Source organism: Mesocricetus auratus, unplaced genomic scaffold (genome assembly GCF_017639785.1).
Source record: "Mesocricetus auratus isolate SY011 unplaced genomic scaffold, BCM_Maur_2.0 Super-Scaffold_100007, whole genome shotgun sequence".
NCBI classification, from domain to species: Eukaryota; Metazoa; Chordata; class Mammalia; order Rodentia; family Cricetidae; genus Mesocricetus; species Mesocricetus auratus.
In genome coordinates, this window is record NW_024429191.1 from 44,070,767 (window position 1) to 44,092,598 (window position 21,832).

Sequence of the window (21,832 nt, forward strand, 5' to 3'; positions counted from 1 at the left end):
ATCAAGACTCTTGAGCATACACCACACTCTGGCCTCTACACAAGATAGTCTTCTTTTACTCTTTATCTTACATGAAATGAGTGTTGAATGTGCACAGTCATATCTCTGCCTTCTAAAAACTAAAGAGCCAACACACTATGTTTTGATTGATATCAAATGAAGACAGATGGGGAAATACCAGTCCTATGAAAACACGTGTTTTCTTTGGCATTCAGTTATATTCCTGAAGTTATTCTACCCATACCACTTCAACAAAACGGCAACATGAAAGTCTGTGTTCAACCAATCGCAGGATTCTAATGTTTCTCATTCATCATCATAAAAACAAAGATAACTTGATAACCATTTGTATATAGCTATTACATGTAAGGGAAATCATCATTAACTATAGATAAATTTACTTTAAAACTAGGTATTTTTCCTGTTAAATCAAGTGTCTTGCTTAGTTATTTTAAATTAAGAATTTAAAATGGGAAAAAGATTTGAACAGAGTCATTTAAAAAATTAACAAATTTGTCCAAATCCACTCCATGTGCCAGCCCAAGAGTGAACTGGTACATGCCCAGTGCTCGGACCCCACAGCTGTCTTGCAGCTGGCTGACAGTGGGAATGGTTACATGTAGGGGCGTGGGAACTAGCTCCACATTCTGCTTCATTTTTGCTATGACATTAAAGGTCCTCTCAAAATAGAATTAAAGTGCTTACTGCTTTAAAATCTCATTTCAAAGCCTTTAAAAAGGCAAAAATTTTAATTTTCACCAGATTTGAGTCAGAGATGTTTGACGTGGGCCAATTTTATCTTCCTAAGCATCCTGACTTGTTTTTTTCAGAATCTTCCACTGTTTACACACAGCTTTCCCACTGTTCATCTTCAACACCTATCATACTTTCTCCAGACTCATTCCTTTGTGGGTCTTTCTCTAACATTCTCTAAGAAATCTTCAAGCTTTTTTTGTTTTGTTTTTTGTTTTTGGCACTGACTCAGCTTCCCACAAGGCAGACTCTGTTCTTGACTAAGAACGGCCCCACGCTGGAGTGGTTGTTTCAATGTCTACAGTCTCACCTTGCATCCTTCCATCTTACATGGGAATTTTACCCTCCATATGTGAGTACATTTGATGTACTGTGTGTGGAATGCATACGTGTATATATAAATATGTAGGCTTGTAGTCAGGGTCTATTCTCGATTGATGTCTTATTTTCTTTTGAGACAGTGTATTCTTACTAAAATGATGTGGCTAGGCTGGCTGGCCAGTTAGCTTCAGGGGTCTATCTCTGTGCTCCATTACGAAGACAGGGTGTAAGCAGACATTGCTAGGCCTAACCTGTCATTTGCGTTCTGGAGATGGATACTCTGCTCCTTGTGACTTTATCTCTTCTGCCCATTACCCCCTCTTTTATCTATTGGTACATAACATCCTTATTTGTTTTGTTTGAGGCACCAAGATATGTCATGCTCACTTCATTGCAACTGCCAGTAAATCTTTTTCTAAGTGCTCTAACTCTTGATACAACTGACCCTCCCCACCCATGGGTTCTGAACCCTCAGATACAGCTGAACATCAATCTAAGGCACTAGGAGAAAACAGTACCACAACTGGGCATGATTCAGGCTTTTCTCTTCCGTTAGTCCCTGACAATACAATGCACCAGCTATATGTACAGCATGCACATTGTATCAGGCATAACAAGCAATGGGATAGATGAGGTACATGGGAAAATACTGCAGTGTTTACCATAAAGGATGGAGTCTGGTGTCTTTGGGGACCCTGAGGCATCTCTAATGCTTTCTGATACAGAAAACTAATCCATGTAGACTTAAAAAAAAAAACCTTAAAATGATGAGCATGCATCCTATCCCTGTACTTTCCTGCCCACACTGGTAGACTCTTCTCAGAATCTAAGCTTTGCTATCTGTAGATACAGGACCCAACAGCCTGCAGGGCTGGACCAGGGTAGCCTCGCCACAGATGTGGGGCAGTTTGCTTCCCTTCTCCAGTGAAACCAGAAACATCCATGTTTGCAACATGCTTTGATATGTAGCATGGCTTGCCCAGTTCCCTGCAGATACATCACAGTGTCTTGAAGGCACAGGACACTGCCACCAGCTGGCTTCTTGTTAGGTATGGTTGTTCTTGTCTTTTGATCTCAAGGGCAGATTCTGCTGGCAGAAAGGAATCCTAGTATGGTTCATATTCCTCAACTATTCTGGAACTTTTCGATTTGAAGTGACCATATTGCCTGGATCGTATTTACTTCCTATGACGACTGTCTATTTATCTTGTGCTAATAGGAATCACAAGTCCAGATTCAACTCTCTCTCTCTCTCTCTCTCTCTCTCTCTCTCTCTCTCTCTCTCTCTCTCTCTCTCTCTCTCTCTCTCTGTGTGTGTGTGTGTGTGTGTGAAGTCAGACTGTGGGAAAGGCAATAATGGCTAAAAACTGCCTTCTATCTGTGGTTCCTGAGACTTAAGCTTCAAACAGCAAAGATTATCCACTAGAGAATAAAACCACAAAGAACAGATACAAGTTAAGAGACTGAGGGGGAACTGAGAAAATGGGAGGAGAGTGGCTGGTGGGCTGGGCACAGGATGAGGAGTCAAGAGGAGGAGGTGGGAGGTGTGGCCTCCCAGGAATCCCAGGATGGCAGTCAGTCTTGAGTGCCAAGCTCAGCTAGCTGATACACTGCACCACCAACCGTGCAGATTCATTTCCTAACCATCTCTACTCCATTGGTCACTTTGTCTCTTCACAGCGAACTATCAGCTGATACTCAAACCTCCTGGGAGGTACTGGAATGGGGTGCTTTTATCTGAAGCCCCAGGAAGAAAGGGGAAAGCAGACAGCACACGATGGAGCAGACCTGCTTTATCCTTGAAATACAGAGGCAAGACAGGGAAGGGATGGCTCCGGAAGGAATGGGCAGGAGGCGTGGCATCTGTGTCCCTCAGGCCTCAGCAGTTCCCATCTTTGCAGCCCACCCTGACTGCGTGTTCCAAGTAGCCAAAGATCTGAGGAGTTTGTGTGACCCTGCCTGTAAGAGTCCTCTCAGCATTCAGTCCATACCACTCTCTGTTTGCTTATCTGCTCTAAAATAGAAGACCTGGAAAATCTGCTGAGGAAATATAAAACCTCGAAGATCAGGAAAAGCCCATTCAGGGAACTCAGAACAGAGGAAGCTCTGGTGTATTTCAAAGTCAGGAGAAGACTTTAACAACACCTGCCCTGGGTGTTCTCAAGATCAGCTGAACACACACACACAAGACTACCAAGGCCACTGTGGTTACCCGCTGGAGCTGACCTTCATAAACTCCACACAACTGAATACCTGTCACAGCCTAGCCAAGATGACTGTCAGAAGGAAGGGAGCTTCTACTGAAGACTATCTGTTGCCAAGTCATTTCCACAAAAATTACACTCCACTGTCCCGAGAAGGAGAACATAGAGTCCACAGATCTGAGGAAGCAAAGAGGATTTTACTCAGGGTGGTTGTAGTAATCTAAAAATGGTGCTGGTACAGACTATCCACCTGGAACAAAAGGAAAATAAAATAAAAATAGCTCTAACTCATTCTCTATAAAACAAACTTCTGCTGTCTTAAAGTTCATAAAAGAAGGGTATAAAATAAAGAAGTGTGTAAAATGCACTAAAATGTGAATATAAAAGAAAGCATTAAAAATAATCTCTCCTTTGGATAGACCTCACTTGTCTAACAGGCCACTCAGGGTGTAGCAATGAGATTTTAATGGCCAAAGTCAATGCACACCAAGTAAGAAAGACTGGGCTGGTCAGTCAGAGGACCTGCAGCACAACCGATGGGGAAGAGTCAAATGTTGCCAGCATAAGGAAAAAAGTTCAAACTGCTAATGTAAAAAGCAACAGGCATATGTTATCGTTAGTACAAACAGACAGCTCCCCCAGCAGGGCATGCCTACAGTAGAAGACGACCACCCTATAAATACATGAGGACACATGACCCTGACTAATATTACACATTACAGCGGCATGGAGAGGAGAGCTTCCCATACTGGCAGGCTGGCAGAAACAGAAAAGAGAAGCAAATAAAACACAGGTAGGGATGGAAGGAGGGGCCTGTGGGTTTTCGTACTGGGGGTGGAAATGTGAACTGCATTGCCTTTTCAGAAGGGAAAACTGTCAGTATTTAGCCAAATTAACAATATAGGTAGAGTTGTCTTAAAAAGTGCCATCTTGAGACATCCATCCCAAAGAAAAAAAATTCGCCAGAGTAGAATGATATAGACCTATGGATGTTTAGTTACCATTTGGGAGAGAAAAAGCAATGCAAAGCTAACAGTTCATTATGAGCATCTTTGGACAGGAGGTCACTGCGAGCACCTTCGCACAGGAGGTCAGTGTGAGCTTCTTTACACGGGGAAACAGCCAAGTTATGATGTGTGTGTCCTATGCGTATGAATGCATGCATGCATGCGGTTATATGTAACACACACACACACACACACACACACACACACACACACACACAATGGTACATACATGTATGCTCTACCCTGGCTTCCTTATCCTTCTCAATTTCATGGTTGTTGAGTGTGTAATAGGGTGTTATGTCACACAAAACTTTAGTGAGCACTAGTGGGAAGAGGTCTTGGTCACCTCACTTGAGAAAGGGTTGTTGGTCAGAACAGGTGACTGCTGGTGTTTTCTCATAATGTGTTCCTGTATTCTTCCATTGGTTATAATAAATAGCCATTTCCATTATAATCTACACAGAGGAATATACTTTTGGCACAACAGCAAATGCAAGAAGCTAGAGCATGCACAACACTACTGCTCTTCTTCTGGTGTAGCTGGATATTCACATTCAGAATCTCTTAGTACCTGCTAACCTGGCCTATTGGAAATGATATTTTAAAAGAAGATTCTTTTTTAAAATGGGGGGCTTTAATTAGGGGATGGGGTGAAGATAAATACAGAAGCAGGACAAAATACCAGTAAGATTACTGAAAAAAAAAAACGCAAGGGATTTTACTATTAACTGTAAAAAAACAAATATAATACACTTCTGTTGGGGAAGTCTTATGCCAATAAAGCACTGTGGGCCAATAGGAATCTAGATAGGTGGGACTAGGAGTCCAGGAGGACTCTGGGAAGGAGAAACACAAGGGAGTCAAGTTGTAATGCCATGGGGTAGGAAGCCTGGAAACCTCTCCGGTAAGAGAAATACTTAGATTAACAATTATGGGGTAATTACTTAAGTCAGAGCTAGCCAGTAAGAAACAAGCAAGGCCAACAGCTTCATAATTAATATAGCCTCCTATGTGTTTATTTGGGACTAATGCGGCTCTGGAACCAGGCTGGCGGGAAGGCTTCTCTCAAGGAAAAGGCTTCTCTTTACACACTTCAGTCTGTATATCAATATACATATATAATTTAAATGAAATGCTTCCTCCAAGAGCCAAAGACCACCTAACAAAAACCCCAATGCCAGGCATAGAAAGCCCTGTTTTGAGAGTTGTCCCAGAGACTCCCAAAACATTATAAGCTATTGCTGTTGCCCTTGGCTGCCCACAAGAGGTAGAATGTTAAGTCCCTATAGCTGAAGACACCATGCATTTTGGACACAGGGTTCATAGACCCCTGAGCCAGAACTGACTTGAATGCCTCCTCCCTAAGAACTAGTTTTCATGGTTTCAGAAGGTACCAGAAACAACCCACAGTCCTGCCCAGCTATGATGCCCATGAACCACAATGACTAGCCTGAGTTGATAACCCTAAGAGTGCAGTAGTGGTACCCAGACCTTGGCAGTAAGCAACAGCTCTCTAAGTGGACTCACAATCCACTCAACAAGATGGAAATCATCTGTGGAACTGGAAACCTAGCCAACTACCCAGGCCTAGTGAAGTCATGACTCTACAAGGAAAATCTACAACCACCACTTTACACAGTCAGTAGAAACACCAACTACACTCTCAACACTTGGCCTTGTACCCATAGATTAAGTGTAGTTCCTACCCCTCATCAAGGAAACTTCTCTTTGCAACAGATGGAGACCATTACAGAAGACCACAACCAATTGAAATGCACACTCAGTCCAGTAGAAACATCTACAAAGTACTCTCACATCTAAGGCTCATGGAGCACTAGGGAAGAAGAAAGAGTCTAAGAGTCAAAGGTTCAGGGAGTCTGCTGAGATCATGGCTCCCAGTAATATCAGAATCACACCCATAAAGTCTCATCAACATGACTATTCAAATATGAGCTGAACAAGGACAATACCAACAGACATGCCAAAGTGAATGGAGGAAAGCCCACGAGGCCTCAACCCTCCACAAACAACTGCATGCAACTAAGGAATGCTGAGACTAGGACTAACAGTCTTCTGCAGGAGAAGAGCACAGCAACTGGTTATCCAGTACTAAATGGTCAGTCCTGAAAACACATATACAAATAACGTTATGCAGACTAAGCAGGTGTATCTATGTATGTGCTCCCCAGTACATAAAATAACACACACACACACACACACACACACACACACACACACACACACACACAGGTAGCAGCAATCAATAAAAAAGTGGCCATGAATTTGAAAGAGAGCAAGGAGGGGTATATGGGAGGGATTAGAGGACGAAAGGGGAAGGGATAAATGATTATAGTCTCAAGAATAAAAGAAAAATATCAGAAAATGAAAAAATAAACTATTATCATGAATTGAAATATATAATGAATATACACTAAACTTATGTTAATTATGTGCATGACACTGACTAATAAGCCGTGAGTTTCTAAATTTTTTAACCTGTCCTTGTAGCATTTGTTAAAAGTCCTAAATAAAGTCTGTTATATAACCCCCAAAGAAGATTGTGAATGGAATAGATGGATACACAATACACAAAGTATAGATCATGTCCAAATCAGCAGAGAGAGACTAACGCTTCAGAAATGGCACAGTAGCCACACAAGCTAGGGATTTGCCATAGACTCAGAAGCACAAATAGCCAGTCTGCCTCACTCACGATGAATCTACAATCTGAAGCATCTGTATTTCTCTTCTTGGTTCCACAGGATGGCAGCCTGGGAGACAGAAGATTGTTTTAAAAGTCCTTCAATGTTTCTAATTGCAGAGGGAAATTCTGAATGTCATGTGAATGCAAGCTCAAAGCCACCTGACAGTGTGGCTGTAAAAGTCAATGGACAAGGCAAGAAAGCCACAAAGAACCAACCCGTGAGCAAAGTGTCACTTTCTTTAAAAACTGCATGGGATGCTTGAGGATACAGCTCAGCAGCAGATTGCCTAGCATGATGAAGCCCTGGATCGATACCCAGAGTATGCGCCGCAGACACACACACACACACACACACACACACACACACACACACACACACACACACACACACACACACACACACACACACGAGAGAGAGAGAGAGAGCACTTATGCGCAACCATGACAATAGAAACACAATGTATTTGTACAAGAAGTGAGGTTTCTAATATTTGAAAAGATAGTTTACAAAGGTTTAGTTTTCTCAGAGATCCAAATTGACAAAAGACTCTCTCTCTCTATATATATATGTATATGTACATATATATGTCAGCGCTATGAATAGATGACTCATTATGTCTTACACAGTGTGTGTGTGGGGGATAGAAGATGGGAATGGGAATGTGTACAATGAGTGACATCATCCCACAAGACCCACTGCTAACATTTAAAGTGTCTCTGAGTAGATATAGATACAGTGACTCAGGACCAATTAAAAAGTAAACAAGGAGAAACATTTTACTATCACAGAAGCTATGGTTCAGTCTAAATTCTTAGCTTCTCTAGGGACCTACAGTATTATTCTTTGGAACACAGGTGCCCTAAAGTCCCCCACAAAATCAAAGGTCATGTCCTCTTTGCTTACAGCATCAGATGAGTGACGGCCTGTGCCTCCCTGTCCTGGTCACCCTCATCATGAACTCGTCATGAACTCTGGAGATACAAGTAGACAGCCCAGGGACATTTTGATTAAGTGGAGCATCACCAGCAGGTTTTTTGTTTGTTTGCTTACTTGTTTTTGTTTGGTGTTTCGAGACAAGGTTTCTCTGTAGCTTTGAAGCCTGTCTTGGAACTCACTCTGTAGGCCAGGCTGACCTTGAACTCACAGAGATCCATCTGCCTCTGCCTCCCAAGTGCTGGGATTAATGGTGTGCGCCACCACTGCTTGGCCTCACCAGAAAACTCCACTGAACAACACAGACTATCCCCAAGGACTTCCCAGCCTGTCTCAGGGGAGAAGAGCTAGGGAAACGGATACCCGGCAAATCTCCACTCTGTTGGCAGCCTCCTCCATCTCCTCCCTGAGGGCATCGGCTTTGGCACCTGCGGGCTGAAGGCTGCTGGAAAGCCCTGAAGACTTGGAAGTCTGCTGCCACCTGATGGAAAACAAGAGAGAACGAGGATGTGTGTTAGACAGGTGCAGCCCTCGGGATATGGCAGAGTGCTGGGAAATCCATGGCCTCAGGTTGTTAGCGCAGGAACTGCACTGCTGCAAGGAAGGCGGTGTGACCAGGAAATACCGTGCTACACCAGGTGAGGGGCTCATCTTTCCACGGTGGAACTGAGGAGTGAAGCTGAGGACCAGCACCTACAGTTTGCCACTGTGTTTTCTATTACCTCAAACATAGTAAAGTCAAACGCCAGTCTCCATTGCTGTCCTCTTTTCACAGACAAATCACAGTTGCTGACATTTATGGAGCACAGAGTGACCTGCTAATGTGTGTACATGATGCAGCATGGTTAAATTAAACTAATTAACACATCCATCACCTCAGCATTTGCTAAGAGATATGAGTCTTCATCAGGCTTGTGATTGTTAATAGTGATGCATTCCACATTTTAAAATCATTAACACTGCCTTCTAGTATGGTCTCTGTCATTCATTTACATTCCTCATGGGCTTCTGGGTTTGGGAATACATCTACTCAGCAGAAGCCAATAAGGACTGTGAGGTAAAAGGGAGACACTGATAATATTAAAAGCCAATCTGAAGGCAAATTTAGGGTAATTAGGGAATAGTATCATATCAACATTTTGTTACCATATTTGTATTTCCATAAAAAGTCATCTTTTGCATGGGGATCCCTGACCTCTTGAAGAAAACACTGAGGCAGTATCGAGGGAGAAGTGTCAACATGTTTTTCTGTTTGCTGGAGTCACCATCAGGGGAAGACAGGGACCAGGATGCAAGAAAGGGCTCAGTAGGGGTTCTCTTCTGGTAAGTCTGAGACCCCCACAGGCTCACAGGGACCAGCAGTTAGGAGAAAGAACCAGAAGAGTTCATTATCTTAACTCATCCACTGGATCTTTTATCTTCCAGAGACAGATCTATTTCTAGCCTGTGAGAAGCACAGCAGGGCAGACGGGATGACAAATGGCAGCCAAGGCTGACTTCAGTCTTGGGAAATCACGAAGATAAAGCGTTGGGAAATGAGTGGGAGCTGCCTTGCCTAAGAAGTACTGCCGGAGCTCAGGTAGGAATGTGGCCAGGGGTTGCCAGGTGTTTCAACTGACAAGGGAATTGAGAACCCTTCCTGGGAACACCTCTGACGAACTGTGACAAGATGAAATAGTTTCTTTTAAATACAAGTACAAACCAAACAAGGCCCTTCCCCCAACCCCTAGACCATGTCTTCGGCTGGTCACTGGAGGGGTGCAACATCCTCCCCCCAAGTCCTGAGTCAAGAATCTACTCAGCATCTAGCTAGCTGGTAGTTCTGCTGGGCTTTTCTTTCTCTTGTTATCTGAAGGAAAAACATACGAATATGGAGCTATAGGATCCAAGAGGCATTTAATAACAAAAAGTAGCAAAGTGAAGAGTTCTCAGCCTTTTAGGATACGAAACCATGATGCAGAGGCTCTCAGACCCCCGAGCTGGTTAGAGGCTACCAGGAAGGCACGTGCCCTGGCAACTATTCTGATTCTAAGATAAGAACTCAGAGACATTTGAAAAGCAATCATTTTAAGTAATTTCTCTAATCTGCTATGGTAAAAACAGTTGAGCAGGAATCACTGAATGACTCTTCCTGTAGAGACAGGCACTACCCATATGATCCATCTACCCATATGATCCATTTCTGAATGGACTGGAACTATGCAGAGTCAACTATGTAAATAAAACATTAAAGGAATGAGGGATTTGGGCCATACAAAGTATGCCATGTCATAACTGTAATTTATACGAGAGAGCAAATACACCTGCACGTACCGTCTGACTGGATTACCTAAGAAGAGCCAACTCATGGATGCTTTAAAATGTGTGTGGGGGCTGGAGATTATAGCTCTGCAGTTCAGAGGGCTTACTGCTCTATCAGAGGGCTGCAGTCCAGTCCTCACATCACTCTCAGCATATTTAGATCTGTTTTATTGACTCGGAGCAGACAGGGCAGAATTACTTAACTGGTGACAAATGCATGCGCTCAATTCAGCCCTCATTACATGCCGAATAAATAAGATGGATCTGACAGATTCACTAGAGCTGAGCTAAAATTCACAGATCCAGTCATGGCAGTATCGACCAAGATGTGCTGAGTGAGGGCAGATAAAGGTGATTCTGGAGGGGCTCCTACGGAAGCACTGAGGTATAGGATAGTTCAGGGGCCACTGCAGGTCATCGCCAGCAAAGGGGCATAAGAGAGGCAGTGTGGGGGTGGTGGGACCGCTAAGAACTGGCTGCCCCAGGAGAGTAGCTTGTGATTTCTGCTATCCAGCATCACACTGGAATTCATGGTGAATCCCATGGCTGTATCCTCACAGCTGCTCCTCGCTGACTAAGTGTGTGGCTTTAAGGGAAATGGCAGGAAGCACGGGTCAGCTGGCTTCTTGATGTCGCTTTTGGCAAAGTCCTACATGGCAAATGTAGCTGGATGTAGCCACTCAGAATCAGGGGATAAGGTTGGCTAGAGTCAGTAACTTGAGGGTTTGGGCCAGCCCTCCCTCTTATCAATCCCGAAGGTAGAGTCATGAAGGGAAGGCAGCTGAGATGGTGAGGGACCTGAGCTACCTACAATATTTGCAGAGCAACCCTCCCTCACCTAACTCACAACACAAAGTACAACAGAAAGCCACCAATGTCACAAAGGAGATGGACAACACTTACATAAGAACGCTCTAGCCTAGTGTGGTGGCACATGCCTTTAGTCGCAGTACTCGGCAGAGGCAGAGGCAGAAGCAGGTGGATCTCTGTGAGTAATGGCCAGTCTAGTGTACTGAGTTCCAGGACAGGCTCCAAAACAATACAGAGAAACCCTGTCTCGAAAAAAACAAAAAAACAACAAAACAAAACAAACAACAACAAAACAAAACAAAACAAAAAACGAAAAATAAGCAAACAAACAAAAAGAAAAAAAACATACGGATGCTCTAAAAGGGACTTTTTTGGTTTTGTTTTGCTTTGTTTTTGTCTAAAATACAAAGGTTGCAAAGGGTTTGTTTGCTGTGGTTTGGAGGCTCGTGTGCTGTACAGTTAGTTCCCAGCTGGTGGCGCTGTTTGGAGAGGTTGTGGAACCCTCTATATGTGGGGCCAGACTGGCAGAGATTTAACTGCAAAGGCCTTCCTTCTAGACAAGCTCTGCTTCCTTACCAGCAAGTGACATGCCCAGTTGCCTCAAACTCTTACTCCCTCAGCTGCCAACTGTCCCAGCTATACTGTCTCTACCATGGCAGACTGCATTCCCTAAACTGTAAGCCAAAACAGGTCTTTCCCCTACTTAATATCTCTCTGCCAGGTGTCCCCTGACAGTGGATGAGCAAAGGCTACTATGGGTCCGACCTGAAATGTGTAAGCACAGAAATTGGAAAAAAGGAGTTACATATTTCCTTAGCAGATCCAAATACAGAGCAGATGAGCTGAGGTTTGAGAGCTGTGTTACTCAGGGATGACAGGCCCTGTAGACACTTCCCTGGCTTTCAGAATGTACACGTTGCTTAATGTCACTAAACAAGACCAGTATGGTCACCACTTGGTGGATACTTTCTCTCTCTCATGAAAAGACCAAACAAAAATACACGCTAAGCTTCCATCCTCCAGTCAGAAACTCTGTGCAGGAAATCTGCGTTTTCCTTATGGAAGCAAGGAAGACCTCAGGGTCATGACCCAGGCCCAGAGACATGGTGGTGTCCAACTCATCACAAGGAAGAGCAGTCAGCACAACTCCAATCAACTGCCATCATGGGATGCCACTTTATGCAGTACAGAGGCATTGTGACAATGGCAAACCCAAACTCCTCATGCGCCCAGGTCCCTTTCCTGGGTGAACAGCATGGAGATAGTCTTAGAGTCCTATCTGGATTATATCAATGCCCTTTTATACTAATTCATTTTGGTTGCTGTGATCACATATGGAAGAAAGCGTTTATTCTGGCCTACAGTTTCCAAGGGAGAGTCCATACTGGCAGGGGAGGCATGGCACTGGGCAGGAAGCCAAGAAACCACAGCTCCAGCTGCATGCAGAAAACAGAGAAAGCAAACTAGAAGTGGGGAGAGGCTGTAAACTGAGTCCACCCTCAGTGGCATGTTTCCTGCAGCAGGGCTCTGTCTCCCAGGGGTCCCATTACCTCCTTAGACAGTGCCACCAACTGAAGACCGAGAATTCTAATGCCCAACTCTATGAGAGACACTTTTCATTCAGACCACCACAGTTTCCCTTGAAGGGAGGTGGGTTTTACACTCTTACACAGCCAATAGGAGATAAATTTCAACAACCCTGAATTTGCTCCCAGCCATTTAATTTTAAGCTCACCTGATTATCTGTAGCAAAAGGCATACGTTTCCAATGTATAGTCATGGTGTAAAAAAAAGTTTTTTTAAACAATGTATTGTGAAAAAGTCATTCAGGAAGACGAAGCTTGGGATACACTAAATAAACTTCTCCACTGATTTAACCTGTGTTATTTTACTGCGCCCAGCTTTTATTCTTCCAACCGTAGAGTCCCCCAATGTAATACCATTTTATAGCATGGGCTTATAGTGCTGGAAAGCACTTGGGAAGTGTGGGGTCACACATTACCTTACTTGATGCTCATAGTACCTTCTACTGATGACAACAGCTGTGACTTCCTGTGCACAGGTGAGGAAATACATTCTAAGAAGTGGTTCAGCCAGGCGGGGGGGCGCACACCTTTAATCTTAGCACTCGGGAGACAGAGGCAGGTAGATCTCTGTGAGTTCAAGGACAGCCTGATCTATAACAGCTACTTCCAGGACAGCTAAGGCTACACAGAGAAACCCTATATAGAAAAAAAAAAAAAGTGGTTCAGCCAAGGCCACAAAAAGGTCTATAAAAGAACAGATCAGGATCTTGTTTCCTGACTTCTAAACCCTATTGTAGGACTCTTACTCCTAAATCTCTCTGCCCAAGAGCTTTCTGGTTTTGTTTATTTCATGAAAGGAAAATAAGATGAGGTGATTAAGACTGCATTATGAAAGACTTAAGAAAGAAACTGTTACTTCCACACCAATGTGTGTGAACTTTTATTCTTTCAACTTATACTTGTGCGTGCACACGTACACACACACATGTATGCACATACACAGAACACTATAAGGATAAAAGGCCAATATGTACCATGTCCACATATAATTGCTATAGTCAACATCAGGGCCTGTGGCACTGGCCTGCTGAAATAGAAGTTTGTAGTCTCTGAGTGGCAGGTGGGGAACAGCCTGGTAGGACCTTCACAGAAGGGCTTCAACAGGAAGCCTCTATGCCATTTACTTCATGTCACACGTCATGTCCAAAGTTAGAAATGCTCTCCTTATTGCACACATGACACATCTCTGTCCTGCCTCTTGGTTCTCATGCCCACTCTCTTCCAAGTCATGCACCTTCTTCCTGTCCCTCAAATACAGCACCGAGGGCCTGTGCATTGTCTCTCTCTCTCTCTGCTTAGACGGTTTGCCCCATATCTTTGCATCATGGCCTCCTTCTGGTTGTATGAGACACAGATCAAGTAACACCTACTAAAAAAGCACCCCTCTGGTTTCCCCATCTGATGTTGACGCCCCTTCCTCCATCGTTCTTTTCCAGAATTACCCAGTGTGATTTTTCTTAAGTGTATGACTGCCTAAAACTGTCCTCTTGTCCAGGGTCTGCCTGCAATCTCTAGTCAGGGAAGTCATGAGGGTTCCACAAGGGGCAAGGGACCCATTTCTGGTCACTGCTGTTACCTTCAGTGCCTGCTACACAAAGGGCATTAAAAAAAACCTAAGGCTGGGTGTGGTGGAGCACACCTTTAATCTCAGCACTCAGGAGACAGAGGCAGGCAGATTTCTGTAGTTTCAGGCCAGCCTGTTCTATGGAGAGTTCCAGGACAGCCAGGGCTATACTGGGTAACCATGCTTTGAGAGAGAGAGAGACAGAGAGAAATGAGAGACAGACAGACAGACAGAGAGAGAGAGAGAGAGAGAGAGAGAGAGAGAGAGAGAGAGAGAGAGAGAGAGAGAGAGAGACTTAATGAATAAGAAGACACACACATAACTGCCCTACCCCCAAATATCACGGTCCTGCCAAAGAAGCCATAAAGGAGGAGGCAAAGAATATCTACCTGGTTCGTGAAGAATCCATGTCCAGCACCAGTTTTGCCAAATGTTTCCTTTGCTTTTGAATATTTGGAATTTCCACCTGTGGTTCCAGAAGAGGAGAGACACAGTCAAACCCGAGGTCAGGATTAATACTTGAAAAGCTAAGCTCTCAAAGAATACTTAAAGGATTACTACTGACAGTTTCCTGAAAGGTTGCTACAGGCCTCCTAGTCCTTGTTTTCAAAGCAAAACATTTTCCCCTCTGTCACTGTCTTGGGGTCTAGTCATCACCAAATAGGAATTACATTTGATATGCACAATTTGATATCAAGCTACTGAATTTATCATGTAACGCTACTGCCTCCCTCCCTCTCCTTTTTTTCCTTCAATATTTTTTATTTAACTTTTTACACATGTCACTCTCAGTTCCCTCTCCCTCCCCTCCTCCCCTACCCCCCAATCCTCTCAACCCTTCACCCCCACTCCATCCCCCCTCTGCTCCCCAGGGAGGGCAAGGCTTCCATGAGGGATTTTCAGAGTCTGTCACATCATCCTGGGCCTCCCTCTCCTTTCTGTGTGTATGAAAATCCACTTGAGGTTCACTGTCACTCCAATTTCAAGGATGCGACAGTGTGGTCACCTCCCCTCCCCCATGCTGCTCACTGCATTTCTAGAATGTACTTATCTTGCATGCATGGAACTTTGTACCCTTGACCAACAACAGAAGAAATGTTCAATTTCTTCCCTGAGCTGCACCTAGGTCCTCTTCCCTGGATACCCAGCCTCCCCCCCCCATCTCCTTGGTCCTTCTCTGGGTTTTGTGTATCCCTGTTTGCCTGAGGATGGCTATACACCTGCCCTTAGCCAAACCAGAAACAAACAAATAACAACAACAACAACAAAAAACAGAACAAATAGTGCCAGCTTCCACAAGGACCAAATGCAGAAAGAAGGACGGACATACCATATAGGCACTAGCAGACCTGACTCAAATGAAGAGCCGAGCACAGAGAAGCCCTGGCCTTAACAGACCTGAGATGCTAAGGGATACCACTAGGACATAGTTTATATTTATAGAAACAAAGGAGGCATGTTAGCATATTTATAGAAATAAAACAAGATTTCCCACAGTCAGCAGTGAATAACCCGGCCTCCGCAGAGTTCTCCGCAAGGACTTCTTCCATAGCGGTTGTATGTGGATGCTCCTTTTATATGTTTCTTTCTAAAAATGACTTCCTTGAAGATTCCAGTGCAGGATTTTGGTTCCAGGCCCAGCAAAAGTAGGGCAGGATGTGAGAATTAAAAAGGAAAATTGGCTATGAATTGAACTAAAATCATCTTGGGGATGTGTGTGTGTGTGTGTGTGTGTGTGTGTGTGTGTGTGTGTGTGTTTTAAACACTAGGGGAAAATGTGAGGAAAACCTGGTACTCTGTGAGGCACTTTCCACCCACTCAGCTAAGCGGGGCTGGGGGATGTGCAGAGTGCACAGACTTCAATAGCAAGGAGAATCATCAGAACTGCAGAGCTCTGACCAGGGCTGGGGAGTCAGAGCCCTGCTCAAGTCTCAGCAAGGGGCCTGAGCTTTGCTGCTGAGTCCCCCTAACTTCTGGGGTTGTTTCAGGCTTTTTGGCCAGAGTCCCAGCCACTTGAAGAGCAGCAGGTGCCTCTCATGAGTGTTTCTGGTTAGAGGAAGATAGGAATGGGGACAATGGTCAATTGATTCCATACACAGTGTGGGCTTACCGCAGCGCTACACAAACATGTTTAAGCGCCATACCAGTTTACTCTTTGATCACCTTAAAGTGTTTAAGTAATTATTTATCCATATCACTGACTCATACGGAAAGGCAAGAAAACTCTGAAGGTGATCTAGAGATGAAACCAAACATGGACGGGGCAATGTTGAAAAGCTTCTAAAACTCCCAGTCATGTGGGATGATATAATTTTAAATTTAAACTAGCAGAAGTTAACTAGAGTTAACACTGAGTTGCCCAAGATGCACTGAGAACTGCATTCCATGTGCATGGTGACTGAAGAAGACTAGGGGCTACCACTGCACAGGTACAGAAAGTCCTACCCTTGTTGGGATTTCCAACACGGAGCAAATGCTAGGTTTTGTATGGCCGGTGAAAAGCAACTGAGGGCCCCATAGTGAGAGGCCCACAAAGATCCCAGCCTCTTCCTGTCTCACCTGATAAAGCCACACGAGGTGGGAACTAGGAAAACTGTCTCACAGACATTTGGACAGCTTTTCAGTGAAATGGTTTAGTTCAATATCTTGTAAAAATCCAGGAAAGGACATCAACCAAAGGGCCCTTGCAGAGGCTCTTGCACCAGTTTCCCAGACTCCTCAGGAGGGAGCTGCCATTCACGCCACTAGTTACTGAGGACTGCAGATGGGCAGGGGAGGGGGTGTTGGGAAGGGACGGGATGATGGAAGCTGGGACTTGAGTTCGGGATGGAGGCAAAGCTGCTGGCTTTGCGTGTTTATCCATAGACAGTGAGGGGAGAAGTTGGCAAGGGCGGGGGGGGGGGGGGAGGAGGAAGCATCAAGTGGTTGAAAGCTCCACCGTATTTGGAAATCTTGACAATGGTGTGGCCAGGATGTTTCCTGAAAGAATACAAGGTCAGCGATTGTGGGGTGGGGGACGGAAACAGTAGAGGGCTGGACGGAGAAGGTATTTTTCTGTCCCAGGCCCAGCCTCACTCAGCATCTCACCTCTGCCAGCAGGAACAGGGGCTCAATCACATCCCTCTCCACTTGCAACTCAAAGTGGATCAGCTCCTGAGCTAGCTTGTCTTCTGTCTCTCCACAGAGCTTCAGCATCTTCCTGCAAACAAGGGGAAAGGCATCCTGAATACCCTGGGCCACCACAGTGTGTGGAGTCACACTGCGTCACTCCTGGCTAGATACACGCCCCAAATCAGTGCCAACTGGTTGGTTTCTGTGGCTACCAGTGCCGAAGCTGTTCCCACTGTCTCTGTCTGAAGTTATCACCTATTCCAAACAGTGGTAGGTGCCAAGGGCAACAGGGGTGCACGGGAACTATTGGAAATGTGGGGAAAATAGATTCCCACAAGCCAAACCCACTAGCACATGGATTCAATTGCTCTTTTCTCTCTCTTGCTTCTGGAACCCCTGGAAAGATCAGGTAAGACGATCCACTAATACCACACCTTCAAATAAATACCTGACTCTCAATTCTGATGGCACCTCACCGGGAGAAAATACTCCTAAGCCATGAAAAGTTACTTAGACACAATTGGCACTTAGGCCATTATCCCATGGAAAAAGCCAGAAAGTCACCCCACTAGTTGGTCAATACTGACCAAATGACAGATGACATAATAAAGAGAATATAATCTATTTTCTGAGAAAAGAGGTTGTTTTTCAAAGACGTTAGCTTTCCCTAAATGACTTTCTTCCTTACGCAGTACCATGTTAACTGGGACTTAGGTAAGAAGGTATAAACAGACAAGATTTATTCTCAGCTGATAGAATGCTCTCTATTCTAATGGGCTCACATATAACATGATGCTACCACTTGGCTAAAAATGTTTCCACCATTGGTTTTATATCCAACTTATTTTGCATAAATTGCTTCCCCTTAGTGTAGGGATTGAAGCCAGGCATTTAGACATGCCCAGCAAGAACTCTACTACTGAACTGGAGAGATGGCTCAGAGGTTAAGAGCACTGACTGCTCTTTCAGAGGACCCAGGTTCAATTCCCAGAGCCCACATGACAGCTCGCAACTGTCTGTAATTCCAGTTCCAAGGAATCCAACACTCTTACATACATGCATGGAAAACACCAATGCACATGAGATAAGAAAATATTAAAATAAAAAAGAACTCTACTACTGAGCTTCCTCAGATCAACTTGCTTTTCACTTGCAGCTATTTTTAGGGCTTGTCCATGTTTGCTTATGCAAAATTTATCATTTTGTTATATAGTTCCCTTTTTTAAAAAACATGTCTACCTCCATGTATTAAGCTTTTCCATGATCAAAAGTTTTTATGTACTTCTGTGGTAAAAAACATGTATAACATATCCTCATACATACACATGCATGGGTAGCCTTTTTTGCCCCCACATGTTTGAGAGTTTCCACTGCTCCATGTCCCTGATAACTCTCAGCATTAAGTCTTGGTAAGTCTGTATGGCATCTCTTTCAGGCCCCCCAAGACCCCTCGTCCATGAAGTATTCCTCACATTCTTGACTACTTCTGAACTGGGATTCAGTTATTTAACTTTATTGACAATTCCTTACATAGTTGTGCATCATAAATAAATGGAACATGGGCTCTAATGCACTTCCTGTCAGCTTCTATAAATGCCAACTCCAAGCTTGTGGTTTTACCTTGTGCCTTTTTAATGGCGTGTTTTCTGGTACTTTTCTTCATATTCTTTATGCTACTTCTTCATTTTTTTAAAACATTAAGCATTAGCTGTTGACCCCTGACTATGGAAAATGATAATTTAATTTGGACTTACATTTTCTTACTTTCTGCTTATTTAACTTAATAGATGTTCAGTGTTTATATTTTGACTATATATTACAGGTGTCCTGTACATTCCTATCCAAAAATCCAAACTTTATTTTATTTATGTCTATGAGAATTTTACCTGTTCTGTTCATGACACATGTGCAGTACCTGTGGAGGCCAGAAGAGGGCATCAGATTCCCAGGAACCAGAGTTACAGGCAGTTGTAAGCTGCCATATAGATGCTGGGAATTAAGCCCAGATCCTCTGGGGGAGCAGCTAATATGTAGTGAGATATCCACCCCACCCACACCTGTAGCGCTGACCATGCCCATTTGGGTGTGGTCATAAGAGAGTACCTGATGGGACAAGTTTTAGATCTGGGGTCTGGGCAGGTGGTTCTCTCTTGTTTCCAGTCTGGTCAGAGAGAACAGCTTGGGTGGATCCTTGGGGCTGGAACCTGCGGTGGTCACCGGCCCCTTGTGTAAGTGACTTCTCCCCAAAATAAATCATATTTAATACTAATACCTAGTCCTGGGAGTCATTATCTGTTCCTCTACACTAATGCTCTTAACCACTGAGCCATCTCTATCTACCTTAAGAGTCTTGTGTTAAAGACTGGTAATGGCCACGCAGCTATTTTAAAACCATGAAAATTCCAAACTGTACAAACTAGTCTCAAGCATTTGAGAGAGGAGCTACTCCATCCATACTGGAGTTAAGTATACAATTAGTACGGCGTGAGCACCAGGTTCTGTATTCACTTGGTTTCCCTAAAGCGAATCACAGTTCAGTTTGCTTGCTTCCTGTGTGCCTAACTGAGCCCCCCAAACCAGCCACTTTCGCGAGGACTAACACTTGATGTGGATGAGCTGCACCTTCTTGAACTCATCGTCCCTGGAGTGGCTTCCTTTTGTCCCCAGGGCACAGCTGTCTTCTTGGACTCTCCCCATGGTATTTCTGAGGCTGCCCATGCTTCTGCCCTGTGTCTTCCACCCTGCGCCCACCTCTTCTCTGTTCGCCCTCCTCAGCTCTGCGGCCATGTTTTAAAGCCACAGTCCTCACAGCTGGCCTGGGACTTGGGTACCGCACTGAGCAGCGTCTCTCTCCAGTTTCGAAGGCTGCTTTACTTGCTAGCTTCCTTTGTTGCTTTTGGTGAGTCCGGGGATGGCACCATTCTGGTTCTTTGTGATAGCATAGTGTTTATTTCCAGAAGCTTGTGTAGTCCTCTGGCGATACTGCTCAGGATCCCAAACCTCAGGCAAAGATTAATGATTTTTCCACTGTTCTAGGGGCTCAGCGGGCCCTTGCAGTTAGGAACTCAAAACCTTCTTCCATCTGGAAAATGCTTTTAGATCCTTCCTTTTTATTATTGTGATAATTTCTTCCTCTCTTTCTTAAAGCTCCGGCGACTTAAGCATGGCTTCTGGAACCACTCCTCTAATTTTCCAAGTTTGTCTCTCTGCCACGTCTTTGTCTTCATGCTTGATTTTCTGGGTGGTTTTCCCCAAATCATCTTTGACTGCGAATTTTGCATCTGCAGTCATTTGTTTTCACTTTTTCCAATTTGCTTTTGATTTCTGAATGTTCCTGCCTGGTAAACACCCCGTACCAAAACAATATTCTTTTAATTTCATAGCTGCACTGCCTTCTACCAGTCAAAAACATAGACAACAGTTCATCTAAGACCTTCCCCTCCACCCCATCTCTAGTTCTTTCAAATCGTATTTCTCTCAAGGATTGATGGAGGTCAGACTTCGCTTGGATGCTTGGGGGACATCTGGTGCCTGCTTCTGTTTAACGGCAGGGATGGCGAGCTCGGAGCCTGAGGGGGTGGCAGGGCAGCTGAGAACCGTGTGCAGAATGGTCTGGCTGAGCCATGGGCACTCTCTTGCCCTACCACCCCCACAGGCTTCATGGGCACTCTCTTGCCCTACCACCCCCACAGGCTTAGGTGCTTGCTTGGGGCCCACCCCTCAGGTTCTCCAGGAAAGATACTTCTTTCTACTTTCTTCCCAGGAGGCATAAAGCTCAGGGCCATGAGGCTGAGGAATGTCACATCTGTTGTGGCCAGGAAGCTCTCAGTCCCATTACTAATGCCTGGTACTACTGTACCTTGCTGAGCCCAGAGTTCAGTATTTCAAACATGTTTCTGTTCATCTCCCATGGAGAGTTGTGCTGCAGGTGGATGAGGAGGACTCTCCTGTAGGTATGACCTGCACAAGCTTTGGAGTCCCTGGGTACCTGAAAGATTTGGGATCCCCATTCATCATTTTAATAATCCATTCCTCCTCAAAGACCCATGATTGCAGAAACCCTGGTGCCATCATTCTGAGCATAAGAGAATTCCTTGCTGTGTGTTATGCCAGACCTTAGTGCACCAACTGCTGATTGGGGGTCACTGCACTGGGATCTGCCCAAGACATTCCTTGGTTGTTGTCTGTATAATGCTGAGGATCAAACCAGAGACTTCATGTATGGTAAGCACCTGTGCCACACTGAGCCTCATGCAGCTTGTTCTTGGTTATTCCTATGCCTGGAAGCTCGCACAATTATGGTGCTGGTGTCTTTTTCTTGTATTTGACAACATTGTGGGTTAATATCTCTAGGGAAAACAAAAATGCCTTTGTTCAAGCTTTAGTGGATTCTAGAAGGAAGATCAATGACTCCCTGTGGCGTCACTGTATTTCTCTGAACGTGTGGAGGGTGTTTACAAGCCGACAATGTTCTCTATTTCAAATAGTTTGCTTTATTCCATTTCCATCTGTGATGACTGGGTCACATACAGTAAGG

At 44.5% G+C, this 21,832-nt stretch overlaps 1 protein-coding gene across 7 annotated transcripts in view; it reads right to left on the reverse strand.

The window, feature by feature from the left end:
* Nucleotides 1-21,832, reverse strand: part of Arhgap44 (Rho GTPase activating protein 44) — a 153,500-nt gene that overhangs the window by 42,553 nt on the left and 89,115 nt on the right. For all 7 annotated transcript variants that reach the window (XM_005067853.4, XM_040748861.1, XM_013111641.3 and 4 more), the window contains 3 exons: nt 17,272-17,383; nt 14,574-14,650; nt 8,287-8,404 (listed from right to left, as the gene is read on the reverse strand). In XM_005067853.4, the coding sequence (XP_005067910.1) occupies nt 8,287-8,404; nt 14,574-14,650; nt 17,272-17,383 (307 nt within the window). The remainder of the gene's footprint in view (nt 1-8,286; nt 8,405-14,573; nt 14,651-17,271; nt 17,384-21,832) is intronic.